A 27,549-nucleotide genomic window follows, 5' to 3' on the forward strand; every position below is an offset into this window, starting at 1 on the left:
GCACCCCTGCACCTGGTGTGAAGACAGGGAGGGAGAGTGACACCTAAGATTTAGGATGACTTACAGACAAGACGTTCATGTGTAAACTACACACTCATCCATATAAATTTACACACTTCCTGTGAATGGAAACGCTCAGACACTTCACTTTTTTTAAGCTCCTTAACATCTGCACAGATTGCGCATTCAACATTTCCTCCTGGTGTCTGCCCCGCTTTGTTCGATCTGAATTCTCCTGGATGTCGTCAGGGTCATCCGTCATGGTCTGAACCTGGCTGGAGGAGATCCTCAGCTATTTCTGTCGTTTCTCAAACTTAAAATCGGAGAACTTGTTTTAAAGCTAATCGTGGTATGAAGATAAACCCAGTCGCTCTTCAGTTACCTCTTGGTTTACGGACACACTACCGATGCTGTTCTTGTTTAAGCAGGGGCTGAAGGACTAGATCTTCTATGACTTAAAGACACAGGTGTGATTTAAAGATATTTTAAGACAACCTTCCACAATCGCTTTAAAAAAAAAAAAAACCTTCTTATGGCTGCATGCAACGCTTGTGGAGATCGCCCCCAAAATACAATCTTTATTCGGTGTCTCTGAGACTTTAAATGCTCCGAAACACGCTCTCTACCCATCCATCCATTACTGTATCAGTGGAACAGAGGAGTGATTCTCGTGGACCCCCTCTTTGTGAGGAATTTGCTCGACTGCAGATTTGTTTTTTAGGAATCTGCAAGGTCGACGACACTTCGGGCAGCTGTGTTAAACACGTTGGCACAGTGTATGTATCTGTGTGTGTGTGTGTGTGTCTGCTTGAGATCGGCTAGCTTTGTAAAGCCACCACACACTTATTGCCTTTCCCCTGAGCCTGTGACTCATTAATCAAATATTCATACATCCCCTGTAAATACATGGAGAACACAGTCGACCCTCAGAGCTCTGCGTGCCCCCCAGCACAAATGCTCTTTCATGTGTCAGACAAAAATCCCCAAATATCCCATCTTGTCCTTCCAAACTTGGAGAATGCTCGCTGCTCTTTTATGCATACTTGATGTTCCCGCTCTGTCCACATAGCCTGTCGGGCCGTCTGCTAGCAGAGAAAAAGAGACATGGACGAGCTCACAGATCAGACGGGGGGGATCTAAATGATGCCTTTATGTGTTTTTTCTTTGCTTCTCCATGGTGCAGAAGACAACAGACGAGGGATTCTTCTCCCTCACCCTTGCCCCGGATCGCTCACTGAAGGGACAGTTCCCTCCTTTAAAAAGCGAGGCTCATCATAATACAAGAATTTGTATTGTACGGGAAAACAGTCGGGCATAGCTCAAACTAAGGGGGCAACACACAGATTATCCATGGTAACAGAGCTCTGCACACAAGGATATTTTCTTTTCCTCCACGGAAGAACACAATTGCCGCCAGTGTCACTGGGTCACATATTTTCCGGTCCCTGGTTAATGGGCTGTAGAGATGGTTAGCACGTACGATTAGTTTTAATCTACAACAATTGACTGGGAGAGAAAAAGGATTGAATACAATTCAACACACCGCTGAGGTTTGTATCTGGCAGGGGGAAATGAAACAAACATTTTTTTTTTTTTATTCCTCAAGAGTCAAAGTTTTTGAATTTATTCTGGCAGTGTTAAAAAAAATGATTCTACAGTACATGTTTGTGTTAATCTGTGTGTTGTTATGAAGGATCGCAGAGCACAGTTAAAAATAAATATATCTTTACAAGGTTAGCATGACTCACTTATTTGCTACTCTGAAAAAAAAAAGAAGCTCTACAGTCTATTTTAATTCCCTGAATCTGAAGGAATCTATGTTGTTTTTTTTAATTGTAAAGGATCATTTTTAAAGAGATATTGCTTAGTGAGATGTTGCACATGGCTACATCTTCTTTCACCACCAGTCACTTTTCACAATGATGCAAAAATGTACGCCACTTGAAAAACACAGTATGGCAATCAAACACATTGTCACCCAACACTCATATTATTGCATAGACGAAGAGAAGAGTTCAATGTGGTGGATTAAAAAGAAACCATGGCAATACTAAACTGAAAGCTGGTGACTTCGTGTGCTTCTCTTATCGAGGTCTTAACATGACCAATGAAGAACTGATGTTGTTTGATGAAATGAGAAGTTCCGATGAGCTCAATCTTTAAAAAAAAAAGTGATTGGCCTTTAATAATTACCAGTTACGCTTTTACAATACTGCTCTTAGCTGAACACTAAGCGTAAAACTGTGATGAACTGTAGGTGTAGACCTCAAAGCGGAGAAACACTTATTTTAGTTTCTTCTTCTCAACGAGAGTCATTGTTGCGAGTGGAAAATCAGTTTGAAAGTGCTACGACAGAGTTAAGGTGCAAAAATAATCAGATGACAAAATCTGGTGTGTGATTACAGTCGCTACGAACAGTCGTCTTCAAAACATATTAAATAACAGTAATGTTGTAAAATGAAATGTGTCTTCGTGTCCCAAGGTTTCCTGACAAAGTGTTCAGGAAGCCGGCGTTGCTCGTCAACTTAAGTCTAAAAAGTTTTGGCAAAAAGTGCGGGGCAACAGGAAAAGTTTTCAGGGATGTTACTGTTTTTTTTTTTTTGTTTTTTTTTTTTTTGAAAGAAGGAAAAGTTGGATAACCTTCAGTGTCACAACAGGCTCAGACTCAAGGTTTGGGGGTGCGGAGCGGTTTGATTCATTAGAAGAAGTTTCCTGTCAGTAGTAGTTCTGAACAGTGCTGTCAAAGCAGCACAAAGTCCCCCGCAGTGGTCACCGTCCTCCGCGGGTCACGGATGAAGGGCCACTCTCTCTTCTCTGGGGTCAGGCCAGCCGACAGGTCGTAATCTTTGCCGTGACCTTGTACGAAAGTGAACGCCGGGTATTTCTCCTTGGCTGACGGCTGCAGCACCTGGAGCAGAAACAGAACGGCGTTAAAGAGGAGTGCAAGCTTCACACAAGACTGTGTGTTCAGAACAGTCTGCTCTGAATTTCATCTCATCGTCTAATGAGGGCCTTCTTCTTCCATCTCATATGTGCTCTCCTATATTACAAAAAAACGAATTCATTAAGAATGACTTAAATTAGATAAATTCTAGTACATTACTTTTAATATAATTTCTTGAGAGTCTTCTTAGCATCAAATGGAAAGGTTGAAGGAAAGACTCTTTCTTCCTAAAACATCTACCCAACATGTTGACTGGTTTGAGACATTCATGGCTAAATGCTGCCACCTAGTGGTCGACTTGTATCATATTGACTTCACATTTTCAGGGCACAAAACTGAACTAATATAGCTTCATAAAATAATTAAAGTGAAATGTTGGCAGCATTGCACTCATTTTTAAAGAGTATTTTATGAAAGCATTACTTTTTTATTATTTATTTTTTTGTACCTTGGACAGCTCTTGCTTGATTCTCTCAAAGTCCTGAACACTCCTGGAGTAGAAACCGATGGTGCAGCTTGGGTCCATCTTGCTGAAAGGCATCTTCTTTGGTGAGGGGCAGTGATATGACTTCAGACAAAAAGAGACAGAATACATGAGCAAATATTAATCAAGCTGAAGGCTCAGATGACGTGCAACACCTGCAGGGCGTCCGTACATACACCCTCCATGGCAGTGTCAAACGCGAGTGAGATGTATTCTGCAACATTTGATGAATGAAATCCTATTTATCTGCTGTCACAGCATAAATTTACACCTCTTGTGTGTTGTCACATTGTATACCACTGCATGCAAAAGCATAAAACAAAGTTGCTACACAGAGCTGGGTGCTGTTTTTTTATGTATGGGTCCTGAAATATTCACCTGATCCAGTATTTGCCGTATTTCTCTAATGTGGCAGCTCCACACATCTGAACAGCAAATAAATCAGCAGATAGAGACTCTGTAATTGGGCCGAGGGCTACTCTAAGATTCATACCCTTAAGTACTAACAGAAACTATTAAATTCACATTACTGGGGCACCCAGTCAGCTCGCCTGTGTAATTTCACATTACCTGGAGAGGGAAATCGCTGGTGCTGACATCCACAAAAGACTGACAGTAATGAGGGTCCATGTAAATCAAGCTGTCATCTGCAAGGACAAAACAAAAGACAAGTTCTTCAAAAACATCAGATTATTACAAAAACGCACTTCCCTCCAATTTCTATGCAGAGTAGCTCAAAGTCACCCGCTCGGCCTATTGTTAGGCTTGTGTGCGTCAAATATGCCTCCCAGAAGGTTGTTGCTTTTTAATATCCACCAGGGTGGATTAAATTCTGCATAATCAGATGCGTTTGTTCACGCACATTCTCTACATGCCCAAGAAAAAAAAAACGAGGCTGTCGTTTAATTTTTGTGTGTGGGAATTACTTTTACAAACACGCAATTATATTGGAGCATTTACATATGATAAATGCCGAGTGGAGCTGCGCGCTGGCAGGGAGAATGTATTGCTTGTCATTTAGACATCATCCACCACTGTATTTCAAATTGGCAAAAATGTAAATGCGTAAATATTGACTGCCAAGATGTACAACTGAAGGTTCCTCCTGGCTCCTGAAGGTGATGAAGAGTGGCTCACTTTGGGGCCAGGATGAAATTTAATACATGCCTCCTATGGAAATCAATTACTGCTCACAACTTGGGAGGTTTACTTGTGATAAATGGGCGAGGCTTTGATGGGTCAGAGAGAATAAAGTAAGCCCTGCTTCACTTGCCTCCATCTCCACTCCTCTCCGTTTTCCTCACGCAAACAGGAATACATTAACTTACTTTGTCTCTCCTCATAAGAAGGGTACATTATGCAAAACAATCTACTATTCTCTCTCTCTCTCTCTCTCTGTGTCTTTCTCTGTTTTGCATAAAGCTAACACTAACCTTGAAATCCCACAAAGTAGCAGGCCTGTTTGGGCTTTCCTCCGATGATGCCAATGCAGTCCTCTAGACTCAGTATGCTCTGAAAGCAGAAAAATACAAAGAAGACACTTGAATTTCTCATGTACTATATTTAGGAAAAACAGATATTTATTTCCCGACAGTGACTACTTCCTGTTTCCATGTATGAAAGTGTACATGTACAACATTGTTATCAAACACCAAAAGGTCAATCAAAGCGCCGCTCACTTTAGTGAAGTTGAAATAGTCAGGGTTGGTCTTCTCCCCTCCCAGCCGCACGGGGATGAGGATGACGACGGCTCGGCTGGATGAAGGCGCGGGCCGCTCGCTCTGCGGGGAAGCGGAGGTCTGCCCTGCTCCCGGTGCCCTGTGGCTATCGACGACATCAGCACTGTACACTGTGGAGGATCAATACTTCAGAGGTCAGACATGGGTCAATCTGTCTGTATCCACGTTTGCCCTGTTTAGATGTCAATCAGCCCTTTTTTTTGTGCTGCAGACTTTCAGTCCTGTGTCTTTGTTGTTTTCGCATTTAAACGATAAACGCTTTCTTTTTTTATGATGAATTGTGTATTGTTGTTTTCTTGTTGCATCGTTTTACTTTGTAAAGCACTCTGATTGTTTCTTAAATAAAGAAGACTTGACTAACTGCAAACAGTCCGACTCCACTTAGTTTTACCCGGTGCAATAACAACAAAGATATTGCATTCTATTTAAATATACGCATGTCAGTTCACGTTTGTTTCTTGAATCCTAAATGAAACTTCATCTTGAAATATTTCACAAATCTTCAGAAAACAACAGAAACACATTATCTATATGCTTTTGTTTTATTTAGTGGATTAATGTTTTCAACAGGTTTGAAAAATCATTCATCCCTCTGTCTGTAAAATGTTTAAAAATAGTGTCAAATAAGGCGGGAAATGCACTCGGACTGTGATTTATCTGCACTTTGGCGCTGGTATTTTAAGAGCCTGATGATATTCATCTTTCAGTGTTTTATGTTTAATGTGAATGTTGTTGAATGTTTTCTTTGGCTGTAGCGTGGTTGAGGAACTCAGGACAAATTCCTCACCTTGTGGGACGAATACAAATAATCTTGAATCTTTTTCTGAGTCAATCTGTTCCTCGTATTGATTAAAGATATTGTTTGAATTAACCATTATTTCACTTCATGTTAATTCTATTTGGTTGAAAGTAGTAATTATTTGCATCATGAGTGTATCTGTCTAACTTTAACACCGATCTTTTAATCAGTGTATCTCATATCTCATGAAGAGTCACCATTTCTTCTTGTCTGAGGCCGTATATCTAAATAATACAACCAAACGTTCAAGACCAAAAGACTTTCTTCTGAGAAAATAAAACACAAAAGCAGCAAGTTGTTACATTTTCAGAAACATGAAACGATTAATGACTAAAACAAATCATTTATGACCTCAAGCCGTTCATTTCTTTAGATGCAATAGTCAGAGTTAGTTTGATTTTTTTACTTTTCTCACTGGCTCTTTTATTTGAAACACACAACAAACCGGCGAGAGACACTGTGGCTCTCAAAGCTGCTTTTTCTCTCAGACAAACGTCTCAAACACCAAGTTATGTGGTTTAGGAAAAGTTTGGAGTGGGCTGTTATGGGTTTTTATAGAGGATGTGTTTGTTGGGTGAACAGACACAGAGTGTCCCTGTCAGCTCAGGAGTCTCCCAGCAGCAGAACCATGGTGGGAAAAAAAGAAAAGGTCAGTTTGGGCGACGTGCCCAAGATCCTGTTTTATCAACAACAGGCTCATCTTTCATACCTGTGCAGTCCTGGGAGACGTAAGCAGTTATACCCGCCAAGCCAGGGTCCATCGCCTCCTCGACAGCTTTCCTAAGAGAGAAACAGAGGAAGGAGTAAAGAGAGTTAGTGCTTTCAAGTGTACGGGCAGAAAGTATGCTACAGAGGCAGCAGGGCTGTATACAGTATGTCACCTTTAAACTAAACACACTGTTTATAGTGATTCAACATCTAGTTACATATTTAATTGTTCAAAGACATTTCATGTGCACACTTGAATGAGGGGGATGCTGGAAATCCTGTCTATCGTCTCAAATAATCACATTGCCATGGAAACACATATCACTGGAATAGATGGTCTGATACAGTTTTTTTGTCCTGATGCCAACATTTCATAAGACGACGAGCGTTGGCTGATACCTTGTGATAAAACATTACATTTCCATATAATGTACGGTGTGTTATCAAGTCGCTGTAGGCTGTAACACTAACCCTATAGTGTAATATAATGTGACACGATTGCTGTCGTTGCTGTTCGACCTGAATCAGTGAACTAAAGGAGTGCTAACCTAGCTCAGCGGCTAGATAGAAGCTAAGTTAACATTAGCTGCGGCTGGACTCAGACCTCCTCGTGTCTCGTGTCTGTAAGGGAGTGTTAGAGAAACGCTCGTTCATGACAGGAAACTTCCATACATAATATTTTTTTTACTGTTTTAACAACCAAACCTGAAGTTAGTTTTGTCCGCCTCTTGCCTCTCTTAATTGTGCTTCATTATGGTGGGTTCTAATTGATAACTCCTTTTATGCCTTTTATGAGAGGAGAGGGGGGGGTTGGAGGTGTGCTGCTGAAGCAGAGGTATCGGTAAACAGCAGTTTGTTTTGGTTTCATGCCGGGTGCTCAAGGGTGACATCTACTGGGTCAAAAAGTCGCACATTCTTCCTTTAAACTCATTTTAAATCATTTAACAAGAACAAAAAACATTCTTATTAATGTAATTAACATACAAGGTTCGAAGTTTGATTTACTCTTAACTTGTAGGACTTACTTGAGGATGTGTGCCACCACAGCGGGACCATACCAGTCCCCTGCCTGTTTCCCCATCGCCAGACCCAGGCGGACCAGCCGGTGGAGGCCTAACTGAGCTGAGGGGCTGTCCCCAAACCAGGATACCAGAGTGCGGTGATACATCTCCTTCAAATGTTCATCCGCCTCCTCTGCAGATCCCGGCACCTGGGCTTGGTGCAGATGTGGTGCTCCTTGATGGGAGGGCCTGTTGGGGCCTTGCAGAGAGGACACCAGACGCTTGGCTTTGGTGGCAGTCCAGGTTTCTGTGTCTAAAGGTTGGAGTGTCAGAGCGTCCGACCAGGTCCAGTCTGCATAGAGGAGTAAATCATGCACGAAACATTGCAGCTCCAGTCAACATCAGAGACCATAAAACACCATTTAAAACAACCTGAGGATACACAAACAACAACATGTCTCGTGCTTTTTGTGCACTGCTTGGCAAAATATGGGAATAATTAAGCTAGGGGATCAATTAAGAAATCCCCAATAAATACAACCAAAGGTTAGTCAATTCAAGTCTGACATGATAATGTAATCCTGAATACTAACAAGGGCTGCTCAATTAATGCAAATATTATTGTCACCATTATTTTGCACATCTACATCACATGGATTTATCAAACTATAACTCTCTGAACACTTTGACAAACAAGCAATAAATTAAAATAAGTAAGTTAAAAAATGTAAATCTATAAAAAATAATAATGTATATTAAAAACATCCACTATCTTTTTGAGGTAGAGGTGATGTTCTCTTGTGTTCCTAATGTAACAACAAACGAGCGCGTCACAGCCTGCAGCACAAAAAGTTGTTCAATCTCGTTTATCTTCTTTTCATGATTGTGGGGAAAAAAAATGTAATTGAAACTGAAAATCGATTAATTTCCTGATACTAACACAACTCATTAGAAACGTGCTCAATCTCCATCCATCCATCTATACAGATTTTTCCCGTTCGGGGTCTCAGGGAAGCATGGAAGAGAGGCGGGGTACACCCTGGTCTGTTCACCAGTCAATCACAGGGCTGACATTCAGAGACTGACAACCAGCCACACTCACATTCACACCTACTGGTAATGTAGAGTCTCTAATTAACCCAACGAGCATGTCTTTGGACTGCGGGAGGAAGCCGGAGTGCCCGGGAAGAACTCAAAAAATGCACGGGGAGAACATGCAAACTCCACACGGTCTGACAGGGGAATCGAACCAGGAACCTCCTGGCTGTGAGGCGACAAAGCTAACCTCTGTGCAGCCCCGTGCTCAATCTCTTAAAACGACTTAGAAAAAGAAGCCAAGAAGACACACTCTTAAGAACTAAGCTCGTTACTTGTGGAGGAGAGATTAAAGGAAAACTATTGAAATGAAATGAAAGAAATAGGAAACCAAAAGTGACATGACAACACAGAATAAAAAAAATAAACAATTCCTACATCATCATACTTCTAGTGCAAGAAAAGCCTACAGCTTTTTAAACCCGATAGCAGTAATAGAGTGTGACTTAAGGCACATATTTGAGCGGAGAACTATGAAGCTCTTTGAAGCTCATCATTCACTTCATCAAGTTCCTTTAAGAGCGTCGGCACTGACAACACAACGTCTTTCAGAACTTGTGAAATTCAGGATTTTTTGGACCATGTGCACTTCATTAACAGAATAAGTGTCAGTGCGTTCAATTATAAGTCTGAGTGTCCCAATATTTCACTTTAACGCGCCTTAGCCTTACAAACAGGGTGGGAGCTGCAGGCAGAGAGTGAGGGAGTGGCCCAGCTATAAAACCAGCCAGATTGGAGTGTAGGCCATTAACAAAATGACCTTGATATGAAGTGAATCAGAGTGAAATTGATCAATAAATATCCTTTAGTGACCATTAGGCATTTTATAGAAATATTTCATCAGTGACATCTTTTAGATTTGACAGAAGAACACGTTTTAAATATTGTTTTCTAAATGGCTGCATTAAACCGGCACTCTTCTCATTATTGTAGAGCCATAAAGACTCGGGCACTTCACAGACAATAGACCTGACCAAGAAATGGGGAATTCGCTCATTTGATCAAACTCCTTGCATCAACTAAATTTAACTTTCTAAAGGTGGGGAATGAGAAATCTGTCGTGACTCAGTTGCAGTGGATTCCGACATCACCTGACCCCATCAAACCTTTACTTTACCTGATGTTCAAATGGTCCCTCGGGTGTTGAGTCCCGTTAAATATTGCTGATGAAACCACTTTTTATTATCACAAACAGCAGTTCCAAAAATGAACATCCTGTAACTGCAGAGTTAATTTTAGGAGATCTTTTTTAAATGGTCTGCAGCATCAGCAGTCAGACAAAGCCACTGATACACACGATGGAAATCAAATATGAACCTGTTCATACTTTTACAAAAGCCTGTAAAGTCTACAAGCTCATGCTGAACTGTAGCCAAGTTCTTTTAGTCCCAGGAGCTACATTTTAGGGGTTTAAATGCTTTTCTAGACTGTTATGTAAGCGACCTATGAAGGAAGGGCAACCAAGTCGGATTTACAGAGGTTTCGCCATTTCTGTTCATTTTGAGCAAAACATATTCAATAATAACAAAAGTATCACAGCTGCATAACTATCTCATCTAATGCACTGTCTCCAGCTTTAAATACTTAGCTTACGACTGTAAAATGATGAAATTAATTGCCACTATTTTCACAGAGCACTGTTCGAATTAGGACTGCATTGTGGCGCAGCGGTTAGCAAGGAGGGTTCCTGGTTCAAATCCCCGTCAGACAGGAGCCTCTCTGTGCGGAGTTTGCAGAATTCTCACAGTGCATGCGTGTGGGTTCTCTTTTCGGGTACTTCCTCCCACAGTCCAAAGACATGCTTGTTGGGTGCCCATTTGTGAATGTGAGTGTGGCTGGTTGTCTGTCTCTGAATGTCAGCCCTGTGATTGACTGGTGACCCCGCCTCTCGCCCAATGACAGCTGGGGTCGGCTCCAGCCCCTCCCACAACCCCCGAAAGGATAAGCGGTATAGGTAATGGATGTTTATGAATTTTTTAGAAAGTTACAGTGTAGTTTGAACAGGCTGGCCCACGATGACTGCCTACCCGTACTTCATTACATTAACCATATCTTTAATTTAAAACAACAAACGTGGCAATTAACAACTTTTACAACTCCTATAAACTCTCTCACTTGCTGCTAAAACATTAAATCGATGTTTCTGTCTGTCTTACCGTTGTTTTAATGAATCAATATCTAACTTTAAGTAAGACTACCTGCCCTCCAGTCCCTAGGAAAGTTCCTGAGGGGAAAATTCAGTGTGTCACAACTTCTTTATCTAAAAAAGGGAAAAAGCTGTGGGCATAGTTTCGGCATTTCAATCACTTTGAAAATCTTATCAGCATCCAGTTTTATCTTTTTAGGGTTCCTTACCGCTCATTTGGAGAAAACGACTAGAACTCTGAACTGAGAAACTCTGTCTGTCTACACTTCTATCTCTCAGAGTCTAAATGTAACTCCAACTATTCCTCTTACCTCGACCGAGGAAGTGCAGCACGAGAGCCTGAGCCAGCATCATCTGCCCGGCTCTCAGCATGCAGCCCCAGCCGCAGTCGGAGGTCAGGGTGGAGCCGGGCAGCGTGGGGAACTCCTCCCTGTAGGTGAGCCACACACGGGATGTAAAATCTTTGCGGAAATCCTCAACGTTCCCCATGATAGAATCCTCTTCTGTAGTTTCATAGCAGGCTTCTGTGGGACTGTCGTCATCTGAGGAGAACACGTGGCATGATACGCCCATTCACATTTTTCTCACCTATGTCTAGCCTTTGTATCTGCATGTATTGCTGGTTGCAGGTAATGCAGCCAGTTAGTATTTTTAATAAACTGTATGTGTTTTCTTAACAAAGCCATTCCGGGCAAGATTCCCATCTACTTATCCTTACTCTGAATTTTGAAGGATTGAAATATCAACCTTCGTTCTCTGGAGATTGTGTGATTTGTTATTCCTAGAGTTTTCGCAGAATCGGGGGGAAAAAAGCTTTGCCAACTTCTTGGAACAAGCCACAAACACATCCTTAACTTTCCCCTCTTGAATTTAGATTTCTAGATTTTCTTAATCGGACAAACCGGGATAAATGAAGGTGAAGAAAAGAAAAGCGAATAACTAAACGGTACCTTCCACCTTAAAGTGGTAACACTTTCCAAGAAGAAACACCGGGGAATTCCGACTGAACGAGGTCTTTGATTTCAGAGCCCAACCTGAAGAGACACAACAAAAAGACGATATTTCACGGTCGATGGCTGAAAAGAAACAAACCTCCAACAAGTCTGGGTCAGCTTCATGATCCCATTTTAACAGTGTTCAGTTCCTGTAACACAAAGCGCAGGAAATAGCCATTGTGTTGTTTAGAAGTAAACAACAAACATGGGAGAAACTTCATCCTGAGTGACCTGATAAACTACAATTCAGGGTGGACAAAGACCTATTTTAAGGGCTGACTCAACAGCATATGGTTGATGTCTCACTGAGATGAGTTATGATGCCAGTTTTTTTTTTTATTATTATTGTTGTGCAGATGTGCAAATACCAATGTAAATTAAGTAGTAAATCACATTAAGTCAAGAAAATAGGAGCACAGCATGAATATGTTAAAGCATCAGAAACAGTGCACCACATGCCAAAAGCTTAATTGGCTGATGTGGTGTGTGTGTGTGTGAGTATGAGCCTCGGGCATGTTACTTACTGTACTTCACATTGTGCCACGCTGACAAGAACTTTGTCTTCATTTTTTCCACCTCGTCGCTCCCTTTATTCTCCATTTAGGCCGGTAAGGGATGTAACCCATTCCCACACAGCTTCTGGAGCGCATAGTAAACAACACACAAGACCATACTTAACACCGTCAGCAGGGTCACTAAAAAAAAAAATGCTACATAAAAAAACACACAGAATGCAATACGGGCGTCGTTACCTGTTATGTTCCCCGCTCACCGTCGCTCTTTAGCTCCGTGCAAAAAAACAAACCCGCACATTGTGTAATAAAAAGAGTTAAACGAAGCAAGTGTAACATAACACTGTGCTGTGACTGCCAATGTTTACACTGAAGAAGGAGAAGTGAAGTCATGTGATCTCGCGGTGAGTCCGACGGGAGTAGGGGGGAGGGGCCACGTCTCTCCGGAGGCTCGTTTTTAATATGAAAAGCAGCTCAGGCGGGCGGTGTTTAGACTGTTTTGTCGAGTATTTACCATATCTGGCATAGAAAGTGCGCTTGTTTTTTGGTTTATTCTGTCACAGAACAAGCGCATTCTGTTGTATTGAAGCAGGACGAAAAGTAAAAAATCATCACGTATGATTCATTTTCACCTGTAAATTACTGCTCCTTTAGGTGTGTTTCAATTTATTTTACTTTTAACATGTTCCTCTTTTCTATAAGTCGCCTTATCAAACAAGTTTAAAATGTGTCAGAATTTAACCAATTAAATAACAATCATACATATAATTGAAAAGATAAGATGTTTGTTGCTATTTGCAGGTATGCACTGAACAGTACAAATATAAGAATTAGTGTGTGTAGAATAATAGATAGAAGAACAGTTATAGATATAGAGTACAAGAATATATATAATCTATAAACACACTATATAAAAGATAAACACGCTCTAAAATATAAAGGAGATACCTTTTTTTGTCATATTGTAACCACACAGAGATTATTTATTATTATTTGCAATGTAGCACTTTATTAGTCACCACATGTATTGTCTAACATATTTTCAAAATGTGTAATGACAGGCTCGTGTAAAATGTGGGATGCTTTTGTTTTATTTATGCCTATATCTAATATTAACTTTGTATAGTTCTTCTCTTGAAAATTAGATGCTGGTCTCAGTGGCAACCCTTAAAAGTCATTAAATTGCACTTAATTCAACATTAATTCAATAATACAGCAGTATTTTGTAAAAAAAAAAATTTGGGGGGGGAATTACTTCTATAACCACCATGAAAAATCAATTTTTCCCACTGCACAAAAGCAACAGATTATCCACGAAACTGTTATTAAATTGTAAGGAAGTGTTCAAAACTTGAATAAAATGATCAGAACAGAAAAACAAATGACGACAAACACAATGTACTGAAACAGCCTAACATAGATTTGACATAATCCACCTTTACATTTGCATAGTTATTCCAGTTCTGAAAATGGAAAAAGTCTAGAAATTCAGATTTGTGTTAATAAAATGTGTTTTAAAACGATACATACCTCGTTTTGGTTGTGTCCATTTAAAATCAAAATGTATAAACATCTAAATTGGTGTATAAGGAGTGTTGTCTTTTGCATAGTTTTGCATAGTTATTCCAGTTCTGAAAATGGAAAAAAATAAAAGTCTAGAAATTCAGATTTGTGTTAATAAAATGTGTTTTAAAACGATACGGTTGTGTGCATTTAAAATCTTCGGGTTTAAATCAAAATGTATAAACATCTAAATTGGTGTATGGGAGTGTTGTCTTCATGGTGCCCAGTTTCTACATAATTTACGGGTAATAACAATGTTGAAAGGAATATTGTCCCTGCTCCAGAATGATTTCAACATAATAAATAAATATAAATTACATTATCACAGATGATTATCTTTAGTTTATACTACCCTGCTGTCTCTTGGACTCAGTTTTGGTTCCACTTTGTACAGCACACAGGGTCTGTTTTTTATTGGGTGTGTTCTGTTGCGCACCATTACAATTGTTACGGTAATGATTCCATTCTCCCGTTTTCCCTATTTTTCCCACTGCACAAAAGCAACAGATTATCCACGAAACTGTTATTAAATTGTAAGGAAGTGTTCAAAACTTGAATAAAAGGATCAGAACAGAAAAACAAATGACTACAAACAAAATGTACTGAAACAGCCTAACATAGATTTGACATAATCGACTCTTACATTTGCATAGTTATTCCATAATAATAGATGAGAATAATAATAATAATAATAATAAAATGTGTTTTAAAACAATACATACCTCCAGATACGGTTGTGTGCATTTAAAATCAAAATGTATAAACATCTAAATTGGTGTATGGGAGTGTTGTCTTCTGCTAAAAAAAAAATACATGGTGCCCAGTTTCTACATAATATACGGGTAATAACAATTGTCCCTGCTCCAGAATGATTTCAACATTAATTAATTCTGATAAATTACATTATAACAGATGATTACCTTTAGTGTACGCTGCCCTGCTGTCTCTTGGACTCAGTTTTGGTTCCACTTTGTACAGCACACAGGGTCTGTTTTTATTGGGTGTGTTCTGTTGCGCACCATTACCATCGTTACGGTAATGATTCCATTCTCCCGTTTTCCCCGTTTTCCCTGTGGCCGCAGCGAAGTGAGTGGAAAGCGGAGTCTCGCCTGCAGCCTGCCTGCCTGCCTGGGAATCCCGTTAAAGCACACCAGCGGCCACTGCCATGGCTGAACGCCGCGCTTTCGCCCAAAAAATCAGCAGGTAAAGATTCTGAATGCCTTAAAACGAGCTTGTAGAAGGACACACGGAGGAGGGGGGGTGGTCGCTCTTTACAGGCTCTTTACGGCCTGGCTGCTACATGCTAACCGCTTGTTAGCCATAAAAGATGCTCAGACCCACCCAGCCAGACAGCGACACTCCTAGCTGCTTATCTATTTCTCACACTGAATACAAAAAATAAGAAGCTAGATGTTAATTTATAAAAGCGTCCTAAGCGAAAACAGCCTTTATGTTCCTGTATTTATCGGCACTGTTTAAGAATAAGCATTAATTTAGGAGAGTTAGCCCCTCAGTAGCTAACCAGAGGCTGCTAACATCCCCCCCTGGTAGAGATGAGACTCAACTTTGCAGAGTTATTTTTTAAAGATAGAGAGATAATTATAGTGCAGCAAGACTGGAAATAAAAGCCTTCCACTACAGCTATCAAACAGCGACGTTGTAATCTCCTTTACGCCCCTCAGACGGATCAAAGTAATCTCTTTAACAAAGGGCTTTGTGCAAGCTGTCAAATACCATCATCCCAGGCGATGAACCATTTAAACACAACATAAATAGATAGACATTGTTGGGATGGACTGTTGCTGTTTGCCACAACTTAAACCATCTCTAATTGATTGCTGGTCACTTAATTGACAGTCAAGCCTTTATAGCAATTATTGTAATTTTCAAAAACAATAATATTGGTTGGTTGAATATTCTCTTATACATGTATGAAATAAGATTCAACATCCTCATTTTACAGATATTATAATTAACCTGTTTGTTGTTTGTTAAATAGGACTGTCTGCTATGCTGTCACTTTGGTTTGCATTTTCTATCAAAAAATAAGACTGTTACAAAAGAACCTTGCTTATGTCCATTTTTTCTGTCTGTTAATTCTACAATTCACTTAGCAGACGCTTTTATCCAAAGCGACGTACATCAGAGAGTAAGAACAACACAAGCAAGGATCTAGAAAAAAAAAAGGGAACAATGTCAGTAAGAGCAAACGATCAGCTTTGAGTCCGATTGGACACACAGGTGCTGACAGGAAGTGACCAGAGGCAAAGCACAACATTGACGGCAGTTCTTGAGAGCTCTAATCAGTATAGAAACCATCTTATAAGTCGTCGTTATCAAACAAAAACCATCGTGACAACCATCATCATCATCATCAATAATATAGAGACCATCATCATTAAGTTAGTAGGTGTTCATGAAAGAGCTGGGTCTTTAGCTTTTTCTTAAAGGTGCAGAGGGGCTCTGCAGATCACATGGAGTTTGGAAGTTGATTCCACCACCGGGGGGCGACAGAGGAGAAGAGTCTAGTCAGAGACTTAGGACCCTGTTGTGACGGTTGGATCAGACGCCTTTCATTGGCAGAGGTTAATCTGGTTTAGAAGCTGCTAAATACAAGCTTGTACGTGTAAATGCTGGAGGACTGTGTGTCCATGTGAAAGCATTAACCGAAACCACATCCCAAGTGCTGAAACATAAACATTGACAGACATGAGCATCTCTGTGATACGTTTCAATTAAACACATCACAAAAGACTGCCTAAAATTTAGAGGATAAGAACAAGTACACACCCATCATGTAAACATTTGTCCTATCAGACAGAGCTGCTAAATACATCGGCCATGTTGTCATTTAATCTGGACAATAATGAAGCCCCAGCTAGTTTTCGGCTACCCCTAGATCATTTAGAGATTACTATTGCCATCTATAATATCAATATGAAAAACTACAATTCAAGATTCAGATGAGGCAAGAACATTTAGACGCTGTTTAAACAGAAAATAAACACTATAACTTTAGGAAAGACATTTATGGCTAGACTACCTTCTACCTTCTCTAATATTGTGTCCACTAAGTAGATTTGGGGAGTTGGCATATCGCTGAAACTTTCATAAATATTTAGAGGTTTTTCTCGTTCTTCTTTGTTGTTGTTCTAGTAGACATTAACAAAGATCGTGCCAAACATTTAGCACCAAAAAAGGCCCCAGTAGTGCGTCTGTTTAAGCATTCTGACTGTTAGAAAAAGGAGTTTGCTCGTGTCGCACGTTGAGTGACTAAAATTGCCGGTGGCTTTGCCCAGAAGGGTACATTTCATGCTCCAGTAAAACAGTTTTCTTATATTTGGTACCCAATTCCCACAAGCTTGTATAATTGTTTTGAGGTGTTACAATCATGACGAGATGGAAACGAAACATGTTTGTTTAATAGAGTTCTTCCTCTGTGCGGTGACCAGTGCAAAGTATAGGTTGGATTAGAGGGAGTAAGGAGGACTGAGGAATGTGTTTGTTGGTTCAGTGCGTCTGCCTTTCTCCAGTAGTGACAACACTGCTCTGCCAAGGCCGCTGGATCCCCACAACACAGTACAATATCATGTTATTTTAACCTGGCAAGTTGGACCGTGCAACTTTCATTTTGCCTTCCTGCTTAGTATTACATCCTTAAACCCTTCTCTATTTTGCAACCTGGCCCCAGGCTTAAGGATCCTTTTTGTTTTGTTTGTGTACAGTTGTGTATGTGATGTAACAGCGATGATGAACTCAGCGCTTTAGTGGCTTTGGGGAAACCAGAATTCATTTAGAGGTTTGTGGTTCTGGGATCTCGCTGACTCTGTCCCTCCTAATCCTTGATTATTACTGTAATCATGTCCAAAAGTTTAAAATCACTTTTAAAGTGTTTTTTTTTCTACGTGATATTGGTTTAGAGCAGAACTACAAAGCCGTTTGGTTATGAAGGAAAGTGTTGTGTAAAAACATTATTGTTGGCCCTTTGTAACCTGTGTGATGTAACCTTGAGTCTTTTTTTACTATCTAGCTTTCGTCCTTGGTTCTAATTTGTTATGTGTGTGTGTGTGTAACTTTGGGCAACTTGCTGCGTTGTTGTTTTGTTCAAGGAAAAGGGTCTGTGAGTTGTGTTGGTGGTTGATCTGATTTAAAGGAGCTGTGTATGTGTGTGTATGGGAATGGGAGCAGTTAAGAAGATTAGTGCTGACCATTGGGATCCACAGGTTTTTATTTCTTTCCTTTTTGTCTAGCTGCCATAAATGATGGTGTCTGAGACGACAACGTAGGGCTATGAGCAGAGACCTAAAGAGAAAATCCTTAAATGTCAGGAGGTGTTAGCTTCAGTGTTGGTTACTGTGACAGCTCAGGGCAAAGCAAATATCCAACAATACATTACATATCCATCAATACATGCAGTACATACAGACTATAAGCCACTGTTTTCAAACATTGCTGTCCCTTATTATCTCCAGGAAAAACAGGTCAATACTAAGAAGTCAGATATGTTTAGTTGCCGAGAACAGGAATCCTTCCTCTAGCTCTGAAAGTCGACAGATTTGAAATCATCCCAGAGGAATACAGACGGTGTGAACTGTGTGATTTAGGAGAAGTGGAGAATGAATCTCTATTTTCTTTTTATGATGAGTTAAGAACACCTTTGATTAGTGAAATGTACGCTCAGAAATCTGAAATGTTTTGGAGCACTGATGATTGAACAGTTGTTTAATTTCAGTGTTTATGAGCTCGCCACGTTTGTCTCTAAAGCCTGGAAGAAACGTCAGGATGATTGGTTTTGTTAGTATTATTATTGTTAATACTTTTGGTTTCTGTGTAATAATATTGGTGTCGTATAAGCCTGTTTTGAGCTGCACATATAGTTTACGCATGACACCATCATCAATCATTCAAACTGGAAAAGGTGTTGCAGTTTATTGGTCTTTTTTGTTTCATTATCACAGTAAAAAATCTGAATATCATACTGTTAATCAGTTATTATTACTGGCTAGTTCTTAGTACATGTTTGCTGCTAGTCATGAAGTTAAGAAGATAATTTGTTAAACTGTAATTGCTGTATATTTTAGCTTTAAAACTTTGGAGACAGTCGCATCAGTGTTGCTGTTTTCAATCTGAGATTTTGTTGGCCCTTGTCATGGTCATTTTATTCTTCAATTATGCAATATAGACTTGTTGTAGAATATTGCCTTTGGTATTGAATTTAAAGTATCACGGCTAAATGTATTCAGTACTGGGTATTATACTGTGATTCTGTCATTGTGTACAGATATTGTTATAACATTGTTTTGCTACTTTCTCTCTTCGTAGCCCAAGTTATAAGCTAACTCAGTCTAGTTTGTGGTTGGACGTTTACATTTGGAGTGGACTGTGCTTACTCTCCTTCTTCCTCCCTCCACTTCTCTCTGCAGGACTGTGGCAGCAGAGGTCAGGAAGCAGATAGCAGGCCAGTATGGGGGCTCACCACAACTCTTCAAGAACATCAATGCAGGGACCACAACAACTAACACAGTGAGTAGTCTCAAGGATCGTTGAGAGACCAGAACATCATCATCATGAGACTTATTTCCAATGCAAGGTCCAGCTCAACTCAACTCAACTCAATGAGCCTTACTTTTGGTTTCATGGATTTTACTGCAGAAAGCAGGATTCTTTTCATATCCTCATTAAGCATTAAACTGCTCTTACATCATCTTCAGCACAACAGACTCTGGCTTTGCACCTTGTCAACTGAGATGGGTGTGTTTTTTGGGGGCAGAATAAGAATAGCTCAGTCACTTCAACAGCTTGAATGTTGGACATTGCAAATTTATACAGAATGTCTTCTGCCCCTCGAGTGATGAATCAAATCTCAACCAGGGCTGAAAATGTATCGTCTTACCGTCACAATTGTGATGTGTACATGCTCAATAGTCAAATCTCAGGACTTGTAAAGTAATTCAAGTGACTTGAAGCACTTTAATCTGTTTGTTTTGGCTCCCATTTTCCTTGTTTCATTGACTAATCTACAACTAAAGTCTGTCTGAGGTCACCATCAGTAGTCAGAGAACCACTGTGCTTGCAGAGTCTTGTGTCTCCTGCATGTAAAATTGTACAGGCTACAGACAACGCTGCTGCCATCAGATATACCGGCATGATGCTCAAAGCAGGTGGCCGATCACAGATTTGAAGCTAGTGTATTCAAGCTATCCACAGCAGCTCGTACTTAATGCTCCGGCCACAGTATCAGACTTAGTATCATCTGTACTTTTTCTTTTTGTCTTACAAGCCTTGACCAATGTTAAAGCAAGTTTGTGTTTAGTTGTTGTTTGTTGAGTTTGTGTTTATTTGAAAGGCTGCCTATGTTTTTTTAAATACCAGGATGGATAACCATTAAATGTCCTGCAGACCACAAGTTTAATCAAGTCAATCAATCAATCAATCTTTATTTGTATACCGTCAACTCATAACAAGTGTTATCTCGAGACACTTTACAAACAGCAGGTAAAAGACCTTACTTAATGCTGTATTACAAAGACCCGGCCTATCCATCATGAGCACTTTAACAAAGCAGCAAAAGTTACAGTGGTGAGAAAAAAACTGCCTTATTAAAAGGCAGAAATCTTCGGCCAGATCCCCGGCTCATGACGAAACAGCCTTCACAGGCCTAGACTGCGCCGGGCTTGGAAAGGGATAGGGGGAGAGATGGGATAAGTTGCAAGTTGTATCTACTGCATTTACTCAAGGGTTTCAATTGTATGAAGCCACACAGTATGTTTGTTAAAGGGATAGTGTGAATAGTCCATCACCAGCCCTGAGCCAGAACAACAGCAAATATCCCCCCTCTACTCTACTTAATGAGACTACAGCTGGCTTTTAATTAAACTGTGAAAGGTATTTGTGTTCAAAATCCTCAGGAGGGTAAGACAGAGAAAAAGGCACACATCCACACTCACTCACAAACTGAAGCTACTGAAACAAAATATTCCCCCTGGGTTTATCATTATGGGAGCAGTCTTAAGACCCGTAAAACCATTAGTCAAAGCTTGAAGTAGCACACTTGCTAATCTGGTTATGGCTACCATCTTCAGGGAAATTTAAGGCGTTAGCCCAAATCACAGATGAAGCTTTCTTAGAACTGATTTCCTTGTTTGGAATAACAGATAACGGCTTTCTCCACGGAAATAACAGATGTGACCTCATATTTCGGACCTGTTGGTGTATTTGTGTTGCACATTTGCAGAGTGACTGACAAGCCACTACTCTTGCTGGGGGAATCTGTCCCCAATAGCTTTTGCCAAAAACGGAGACAATCTCAAGATGTTTATTTAGACTTAAGAAATTACATTTGATGTAGGCTTCGATTAAATTAATAATTAGTAATTAACTTCTCCCATTCCTCACATCGCCCAACAGGTTCCCCTCACAGAGGCGGTGGAGCCGGTGGATTTTGAGGAGTACCTCATCACTCACCCTCCCATCGTTGAGTCAGGCCCCCTGAGAGATCTGATTGAGTTTCCTCCTGATGATATTGAGGTCATCTACACACCCAGGGAGTGTCGCACAGTGGCACAAGCAGTCCCAGAAGAAGGGTAAGATTTGAAATACTGGTTGAATCTGGTGGAGAGTTGTGTACAGTCACACTCCATAATTTCTGTGATTGATTTTTCTCATTAGAACGTTTTGAGTTTTGTGCCGGACCAGGAGCACCTTACAAGTGTTTATAAAGTGTATCAGTCATGAAACCTGGATTAAAGCTTTTTGAAGGGTTCTTTCCATATATTCTTCTTTCCAATCCTCTTTTACCAAATCATCACATGTACTCACATTATTTGAAATAAGAGCATTATAAATTAACTTTTTAACAAACCAAGGAAACTTTCAGTATAGAGATATATTAAGAAAATATATGAAAAATATCGTTATCACAAGGGGAAAAATAGATAAAATAGATATAGATATATGAAATTGACGGTACTTTTCCAAATTGTACATTGAAATGGAATTTTCAAATGAGTGCACAAGCACTTCTATTTTTAGAAATTGGTTTGATTGACAATTTTCCAGCTCTATCATCAGTACCCTATCAGGCTCTGCAAACTATACTTTTATCTTACTTGCTGCATTGTACTAGATACTGAGCACAGGGGATTTTATAAAGATATCTGTGCTTATTATATCAAACTGTAATTCCCTTTTTGCTTTGAAGGTTCTATTGACTTAAAAAAAAGGCAAAGTTGTTTCAATTAGTCATTTCACTTCTTTATGAGATAAAGCAGAATCTTAATGTGGCGTGTTGTAATACTTTATTATTCCTGTTTTTAATGATCATAATTAAAGCTTTACGACATATGTAAACATCATAGACCTCTGGGCTTAGTGTTATAACTCTCTAGCTCTGATCATTGGTATTTCTGACCAGACGCTTCACTGTGTGATGTGCCAGAAAAGTGAAAAGACATCAGTCTAGTAGCCTGTCATCTTTATTCACTGAGACAAATTCATTTTTAAGCCTGACTCTTGCGATATGAATAAAGCTTGTTTGATTGATGGGGCTTTTCTGTCTGCAGGGACACTGATGCTCATGTTAGAGACTGTGTCAGATCCTACACTGAAGACTGGGCCATCGTCAACAGAAAGTAAGTGTTTGGAATTCTTCACGTTTGTATCAGCTCATTTGTTAACTCTTTAGAATAATAAATATATCTGTAAACGATTAGACAATAGACACATGTTGTGCATTAGTATTTAGTTCATAAAAGTGTCCTTCATAACTGTTTGCTCTCATAGATACCACAAGCTTGGTACAGGCTTTAACCCCAACACTCTGGACAAGCAGAAGGAACGTCAGAAAGGCCTGCCCAAACAAGTGTTTGAGGCAGATGAGATGCCAGAGAACAGCAGCTACCAGGATGACCAGGTACTAAATCCTTCATTAGTAAAAAAAAAAATAATAATAATTGGTTAGTCCTTTTTTTAAATGTCCAAATATACATTTCTGCATATATTTTTATACGAGAGCTAACAAAAATGCTGCACTGTTTGTGTGAAACAAATGTATTTTGTGGATTTTGACTTGTAGGATGACCTGAAGCGACGGTCGATGTCTATAGATGACACCCCACGTGGCAGCTGGGCCTGCAGCATCTTTGACTTGAAGAACTCCCTCCCCGATGCGCTCCTCCCTCACCTCCTCGACCGCGCCCCAAATGAGGAGATTGACAGACACAACGAAGAGCTGCGCAAGGCCAACCGCCACAGAGAACTCTTTGCTTTGCACCCTGCCCTTGACGAGGTAGAGTTTACTCTCTTCACCGTGCCAGAACCTTTATTTTCTGCAAGACATCATAAAACATTCACCTGACATTTTGTATTATTTAGTAATAAAATGTGTTAGTATAAGTCTAAGGAAGCCAGTGAGCTCAGCTTTTGTGTTTCAGATCAGTCCAAGGATGTCAGTATTTTGTCTTCAATGAATACGTTTAGATAATTATTTTTAACGCAGCAGTGCCACACAATAATTCCCCTCTCTTTTTGAGTTTGACCAAATATTTGCATGAACTTCTCTGTGACTGTGCAGGAGGAGCCCATTGAGCGCCACTGTGTACCTGAAGTACCGAAAGAACACTTTGGCCAGAGGCTACTCGTCAAGTGCTTGTCCTTGAAGTAAGTGGTGGGCAGCCTTTTTCAGAAAAAAAAAAGCCTTTTAGCTCTTTTGTTTTACTGCTGCATTCTGCTGACCCTCTCCTTTTTTTCCCTTTCCCCTTGAAGGTTCGAGATCGAAATTGAACCCATATTTGCTAGTTTGGCCTTATACGATGTCAAGGAAAAGAAAAAGGTAAGCTGTTATGCTTTCCTCAGCCCTGAGTTGTTGGGTCACTTCTGCAAACCATTAAAATTGTTCGGAGGCCAAAACGAATTTGATGAGTGGACGATAAAATTTGATGTTGTGGACCTGTTATGCTTGTAGGAATGCTGGTAAATCACTGGGACTATGTATCTATTGGAAGAGGACCATTCACACCAAGTTCTTTCCCCTTTAGCTGACCAACACTAGAGGGTAGTAGTTGCCTTGATTAGAATCTGTCTCATTTACACAGTAACATTGCTCTGCACTGCAGCTCCGTTATTAATCTAGTGGGTCATTTATCAAATTAACACCCTAAGCATCAGGTTGAAGTAAAATCCATAATCACTCAATGGCTATTTTTGAATTCTTAAAGATATATGGTGAAGCCATTTTAGTACATTTCACTTTAATGGTATGAACACCTCTATTTCTGTCTTGATGTTCCCTTCAGATTTCAGAGACCTTTTTCTTCGACCTGAACTCCGAGCAGACGAAGGGGATGCTGCGTCCGCACATTCAGACAGCGGCCATCTCCACGCTGGCCCGCTCTGCCATATTCTCCATCACCTACCCCTCCCAGGACGTCTTCCTTGTCATCAAGGTCAGACAGTTATGATATCATTTGTCTTTTATTGTTGTTACTTAATTCGCTAACTGATAAATGAGTATTAATGCTATATTACCCAAAATGTTAATTCCTGGTGATGATTCAAAACCTTATCTGGGCGGAAAAAACCTTTTTGAAGACTTGTTGTGAACTAGTCTTGTTCAGTTGGGAACTCTTTTCTAATTATTTCATGGATCCTCAAAGCCTTTTTTCTTGTACAAGTAATAAACTCCTGGATTCGCCTTTGACACGTTTTGACACATCATTGTCTACTTCAAGACTTGTGCAGGTTTTACCCTCAAAGACAATATAAAAAGATTTAAAGAAACGTTCTAGCCTAAGAATAGTAGGCAGTGTGCTGCTCTGTTGGTCCCTATTCTTCTGCTGCTTCCTGCATCTCCCCTCTATCTCACTGTCCAAGCCCAACACAGTATCGGCAGATGGCTGTTCAACATGAGTCTGGTTCTGCTCGAGCTTTCTGCCTCTTAACGGAAGCTTTTCCTCGACACTGTAACTTTACTAAATTTTGTTTAATGCTCATGCTGTATTAATGTTGGGTTTAATATAACATTGAGTAAGGTCTATTACCTGCTGTTCTTTAAAGTGTCTTGAGATAACATTTGTTATGAGTTGGTGCTGTATAAATAAAGATGAATTGGCTTTGAACATATAACAGAATACTCTCTGTAGCAGCTAGGGATGGACTCTCCATCCCAACAAGAAACAAAAAACATTGAATGTTAGCTCATCTCAGCTTTATTTATATAGCTCAGATTTATGTTGTACTTTTGAACATGGTTTCAGAAGAATGGAGAATGGTTAAATCCTCTCTGGGGTCTTTTTGTTGTCCAATTCCATCATTTCACATCATAGGCTTGTGTTTTACAGACAGTTTGAGATCTGTATGTTTCTTTACCCTGTATGTGAGTGTGTTAACTGAGCGTGTGCTTTGTCCTCAGCTGGAGAAGGTACTGCAGCAAGGTGACATTGGAGAGTGTGCTGAGCCATACATGGTCTTCAAAGAGTCAGATGCTGCCAAGGTATGACCAAATAAGGTTTCATGGCTTGTCTCAGGTGTTATTCAACAATACATAAACATTAACATGTAGGGTGATCAGTATATTTCTTTTAATATATAAGCCAAATCTTCACCTTTTAATTCTAGAACTTTTTTCTTGACAATTCTACAGTTTTTATCCCTTAAATGTTGCACAGCCGTAGTATGTAAATAAGTTAATAAAGTGTTTTTCTTCTTGAAAACGCTAACTGGTGTAACTTTCTGTTTGTGTTACAGAACAAAGAGAAGTTGGAGAAACTTCGCAGCGGGTCAGAGCAGTTCTGCCAACGTCTTGGTCGATATCGCATGCCCTTTGCTTGGACCGCCATTCACCTGATGAACATTGTGAACAGCGCAGGAAGTCTTGAAAGAGATACTGAGCTGGAGATGAGCCTTTCAGGTTTGCCATTTCCTTTCAACACAGCCCCTTGCTTTGTGACTATAAAGATACAATGTGCATGGAGTCATTAACAGACAGTACTCAGGCACCGAGAAACTGCCTGATGTGTTTATGCCTCTACCTACTCACATGTAGTTTATCAGAGGACAAAGACTGAAGCATACATTCCCCAGTCACGCATGAGGCTCATGGGCATGTCAAAACATAACCACATATCTTTATCTATAAGCGACTCTCAAACAAATATTAAGAAAGGCAAAGAATCCAGCCGTATTGATTCTTGTGTGTTATTTTGAGTTTGACCTTCGGTGTTTGAATAACCTTTAACCTTTCAAAGTAACCTTTGATGCTGAGTTTGCAGCTGCCTTTTTTGTTGCTAGGCAGATCAGAGAAATGTTTGTATTTTCACAATCGACAGATAAAATAAAGATTATGAATGAATCTCAAACCAGTTATAGCAAAAAAATGCTGCCTATGAACAAAATTGGAGATGAATATTTGTATTGATTTATTTTTGCCTATGTGCAGAGAGAAAGGGCTCATGGTCAGAACGGAGAAACTCAAGCATCATGGGAAGGCGTTCACTGGAGAGGACCACCAGTGGAGACGAGTCATGCAGTCTTACAGGCTTTAGACCTGCAACACTTACCATCACCAACTTCTTTAAACAGGTCTCTACAACCACATGAACTAAAAAGTGAACGTATCTTTTGGGATTCACACAATTTACTGAGGAATATGTCGTCTGCTTTATCACTGCTCTCTCTTTGTAGTTTTTAATTACATTTTCGTATGCTCTACATTTGTGTTTTAGGAAGGAGACAGGCTGAGTGATGAGGATTTGTTTAAGTTCCTAGCTGATATGAGAAGACCTTCTTCAGTGCTGAGGAGACTCAGACCCATCACAGGTAAAAAGACATTTATTGAGAGTTTTTTTTTTTTATTCCCGATGGCAGTTGAGACCTGATGCTCATTTCGTATTTGCACCATGATTCCTGAAATACTTTAAAAAATTGTAATATTATTTTCAGTTTTTTACAAATATACAAATCACTATTTCTATTTCTTTACGTCCCTGAGCACACACTCACTCCTTTCCCATTCTGTTCTTCTTGACTGTCACCACAGCCCAGTTGAAGTTGGACATTTCTCCAGCTCCAGAGAACCCCCACTATTGCTTGACCCCTGACCTCCTGCAGGTTAAACCGTACCCAGACAGCAGAGTACGTCCAACCAGGGAGATCCTTGAATTCCCTGCCAGGGATGTCTACGTGCCAAACACCACATACAGGTAAAGGAAAAACAAAGTGTGGCTTTCTTCTCCTTAGGTTCAGTCAGTTCTGTCTGAAGAGTATATTGAATTATTTATTCAATAAAACACTCTTTCCAAATAGCCTCTCAATAGGTGAACTGGTAACCAATAGGTGAATATTGCGTTTCAGAATTGACTTTCGGTAGTTGACCGAAAGAAACCCCGAATCCAAGCTTTATCATGGTTTCATCACTCAAGCCATGCCCAGTTATCCTGACATTGTGCTGGTTAATGTTCAGCTGAAACCTGAAAAGGGCTATTTTGGTCAAGGTTACTTGTAGAAATGTGTTATTAGCAGTCAGTTTCTGTGGCCTCGATACAGCAGACCTTGTTTGTCTGCAGATAA

At 40.0% G+C, this 27,549-nt stretch overlaps 2 protein-coding genes across 23 annotated transcripts in view; one reads left to right on the forward strand and one right to left on the reverse strand.

The window, feature by feature from the left end:
* Nucleotides 1-1,603: 1,603 nt before the first annotated feature.
* On the reverse strand, nt 1,604-12,830 carry atg4c (autophagy related 4C, cysteine peptidase). 2 transcript variants are annotated; one of them, XM_061034354.1, is made up of 10 exons: nt 12,436-12,828; nt 11,867-11,950; nt 11,228-11,458; nt 7,700-8,027; nt 6,676-6,746; nt 5,108-5,277; nt 4,862-4,940; nt 3,999-4,075; nt 3,393-3,512; nt 1,604-2,908 (listed from the first exon to the last, which is right to left on the reverse strand). In XM_061034354.1, exons 1-10 carry the CDS (start codon nt 12,509-12,511, stop codon nt 2,741-2,743), a joined length of 1,404 nt encoding a protein of 467 aa, XP_060890337.1. In that variant the 5' UTR covers nt 12,512-12,828; the 3' UTR covers nt 1,604-2,740. The 2 variants fall into 2 exon arrangements, with proteins under 2 accessions (XP_060890337.1, XP_060890338.1); XM_061034355.1 differs by lacking the exon at nt 11,867-11,950 and having other exon boundaries at nt 12,436-12,830.
* Nucleotides 12,831-15,031: 2,201 nt separating this feature from the next.
* Nucleotides 15,032-27,549, forward strand: part of dock7 (dedicator of cytokinesis 7) — a 49,668-nt gene continuing 37,150 nt past the window's right edge. For 19 of the 21 annotated variants that reach the window (XM_061034357.1, XM_061034358.1, XM_061034360.1 and 16 more), the window contains exons 1-14: nt 15,033-15,189; nt 19,410-19,509; nt 21,394-21,569; nt 22,548-22,616; nt 22,768-22,897; nt 23,060-23,272; nt 23,558-23,643; nt 23,749-23,815; nt 24,279-24,428; nt 25,394-25,474; nt 25,729-25,891; nt 26,420-26,562; nt 26,706-26,799; nt 27,020-27,182. In XM_061034357.1, coding sequence (XP_060890340.1) covers nt 15,152-15,189; nt 19,410-19,509; nt 21,394-21,569; nt 22,548-22,616; nt 22,768-22,897; nt 23,060-23,272; nt 23,558-23,643; nt 23,749-23,815; nt 24,279-24,428; nt 25,394-25,474; nt 25,729-25,891; nt 26,420-26,562; nt 26,706-26,799; nt 27,020-27,182 — 1,673 coding nt within the window. In that variant the 5' untranslated portion in view covers nt 15,033-15,151. Of the gene's footprint in view, nt 15,190-19,409; nt 19,510-21,393; nt 21,570-22,547; nt 22,617-22,767; nt 22,898-23,059; nt 23,273-23,557; nt 23,644-23,748; nt 23,816-24,278; nt 24,429-25,393; nt 25,475-25,728; nt 25,892-26,419; nt 26,563-26,705; nt 26,800-27,019; nt 27,183-27,549 lie in introns of all 21 variants that reach the window. The other 2 variants (XM_061034365.1, XM_061034359.1) reach the window with 1 other exon arrangement.

This window comes from Labrus mixtus, chromosome 3, assembly GCF_963584025.1.
Source record: "Labrus mixtus chromosome 3, fLabMix1.1, whole genome shotgun sequence".
NCBI lineage: Eukaryota > Metazoa > Chordata > Actinopteri > Labriformes > Labridae > Labrus > Labrus mixtus.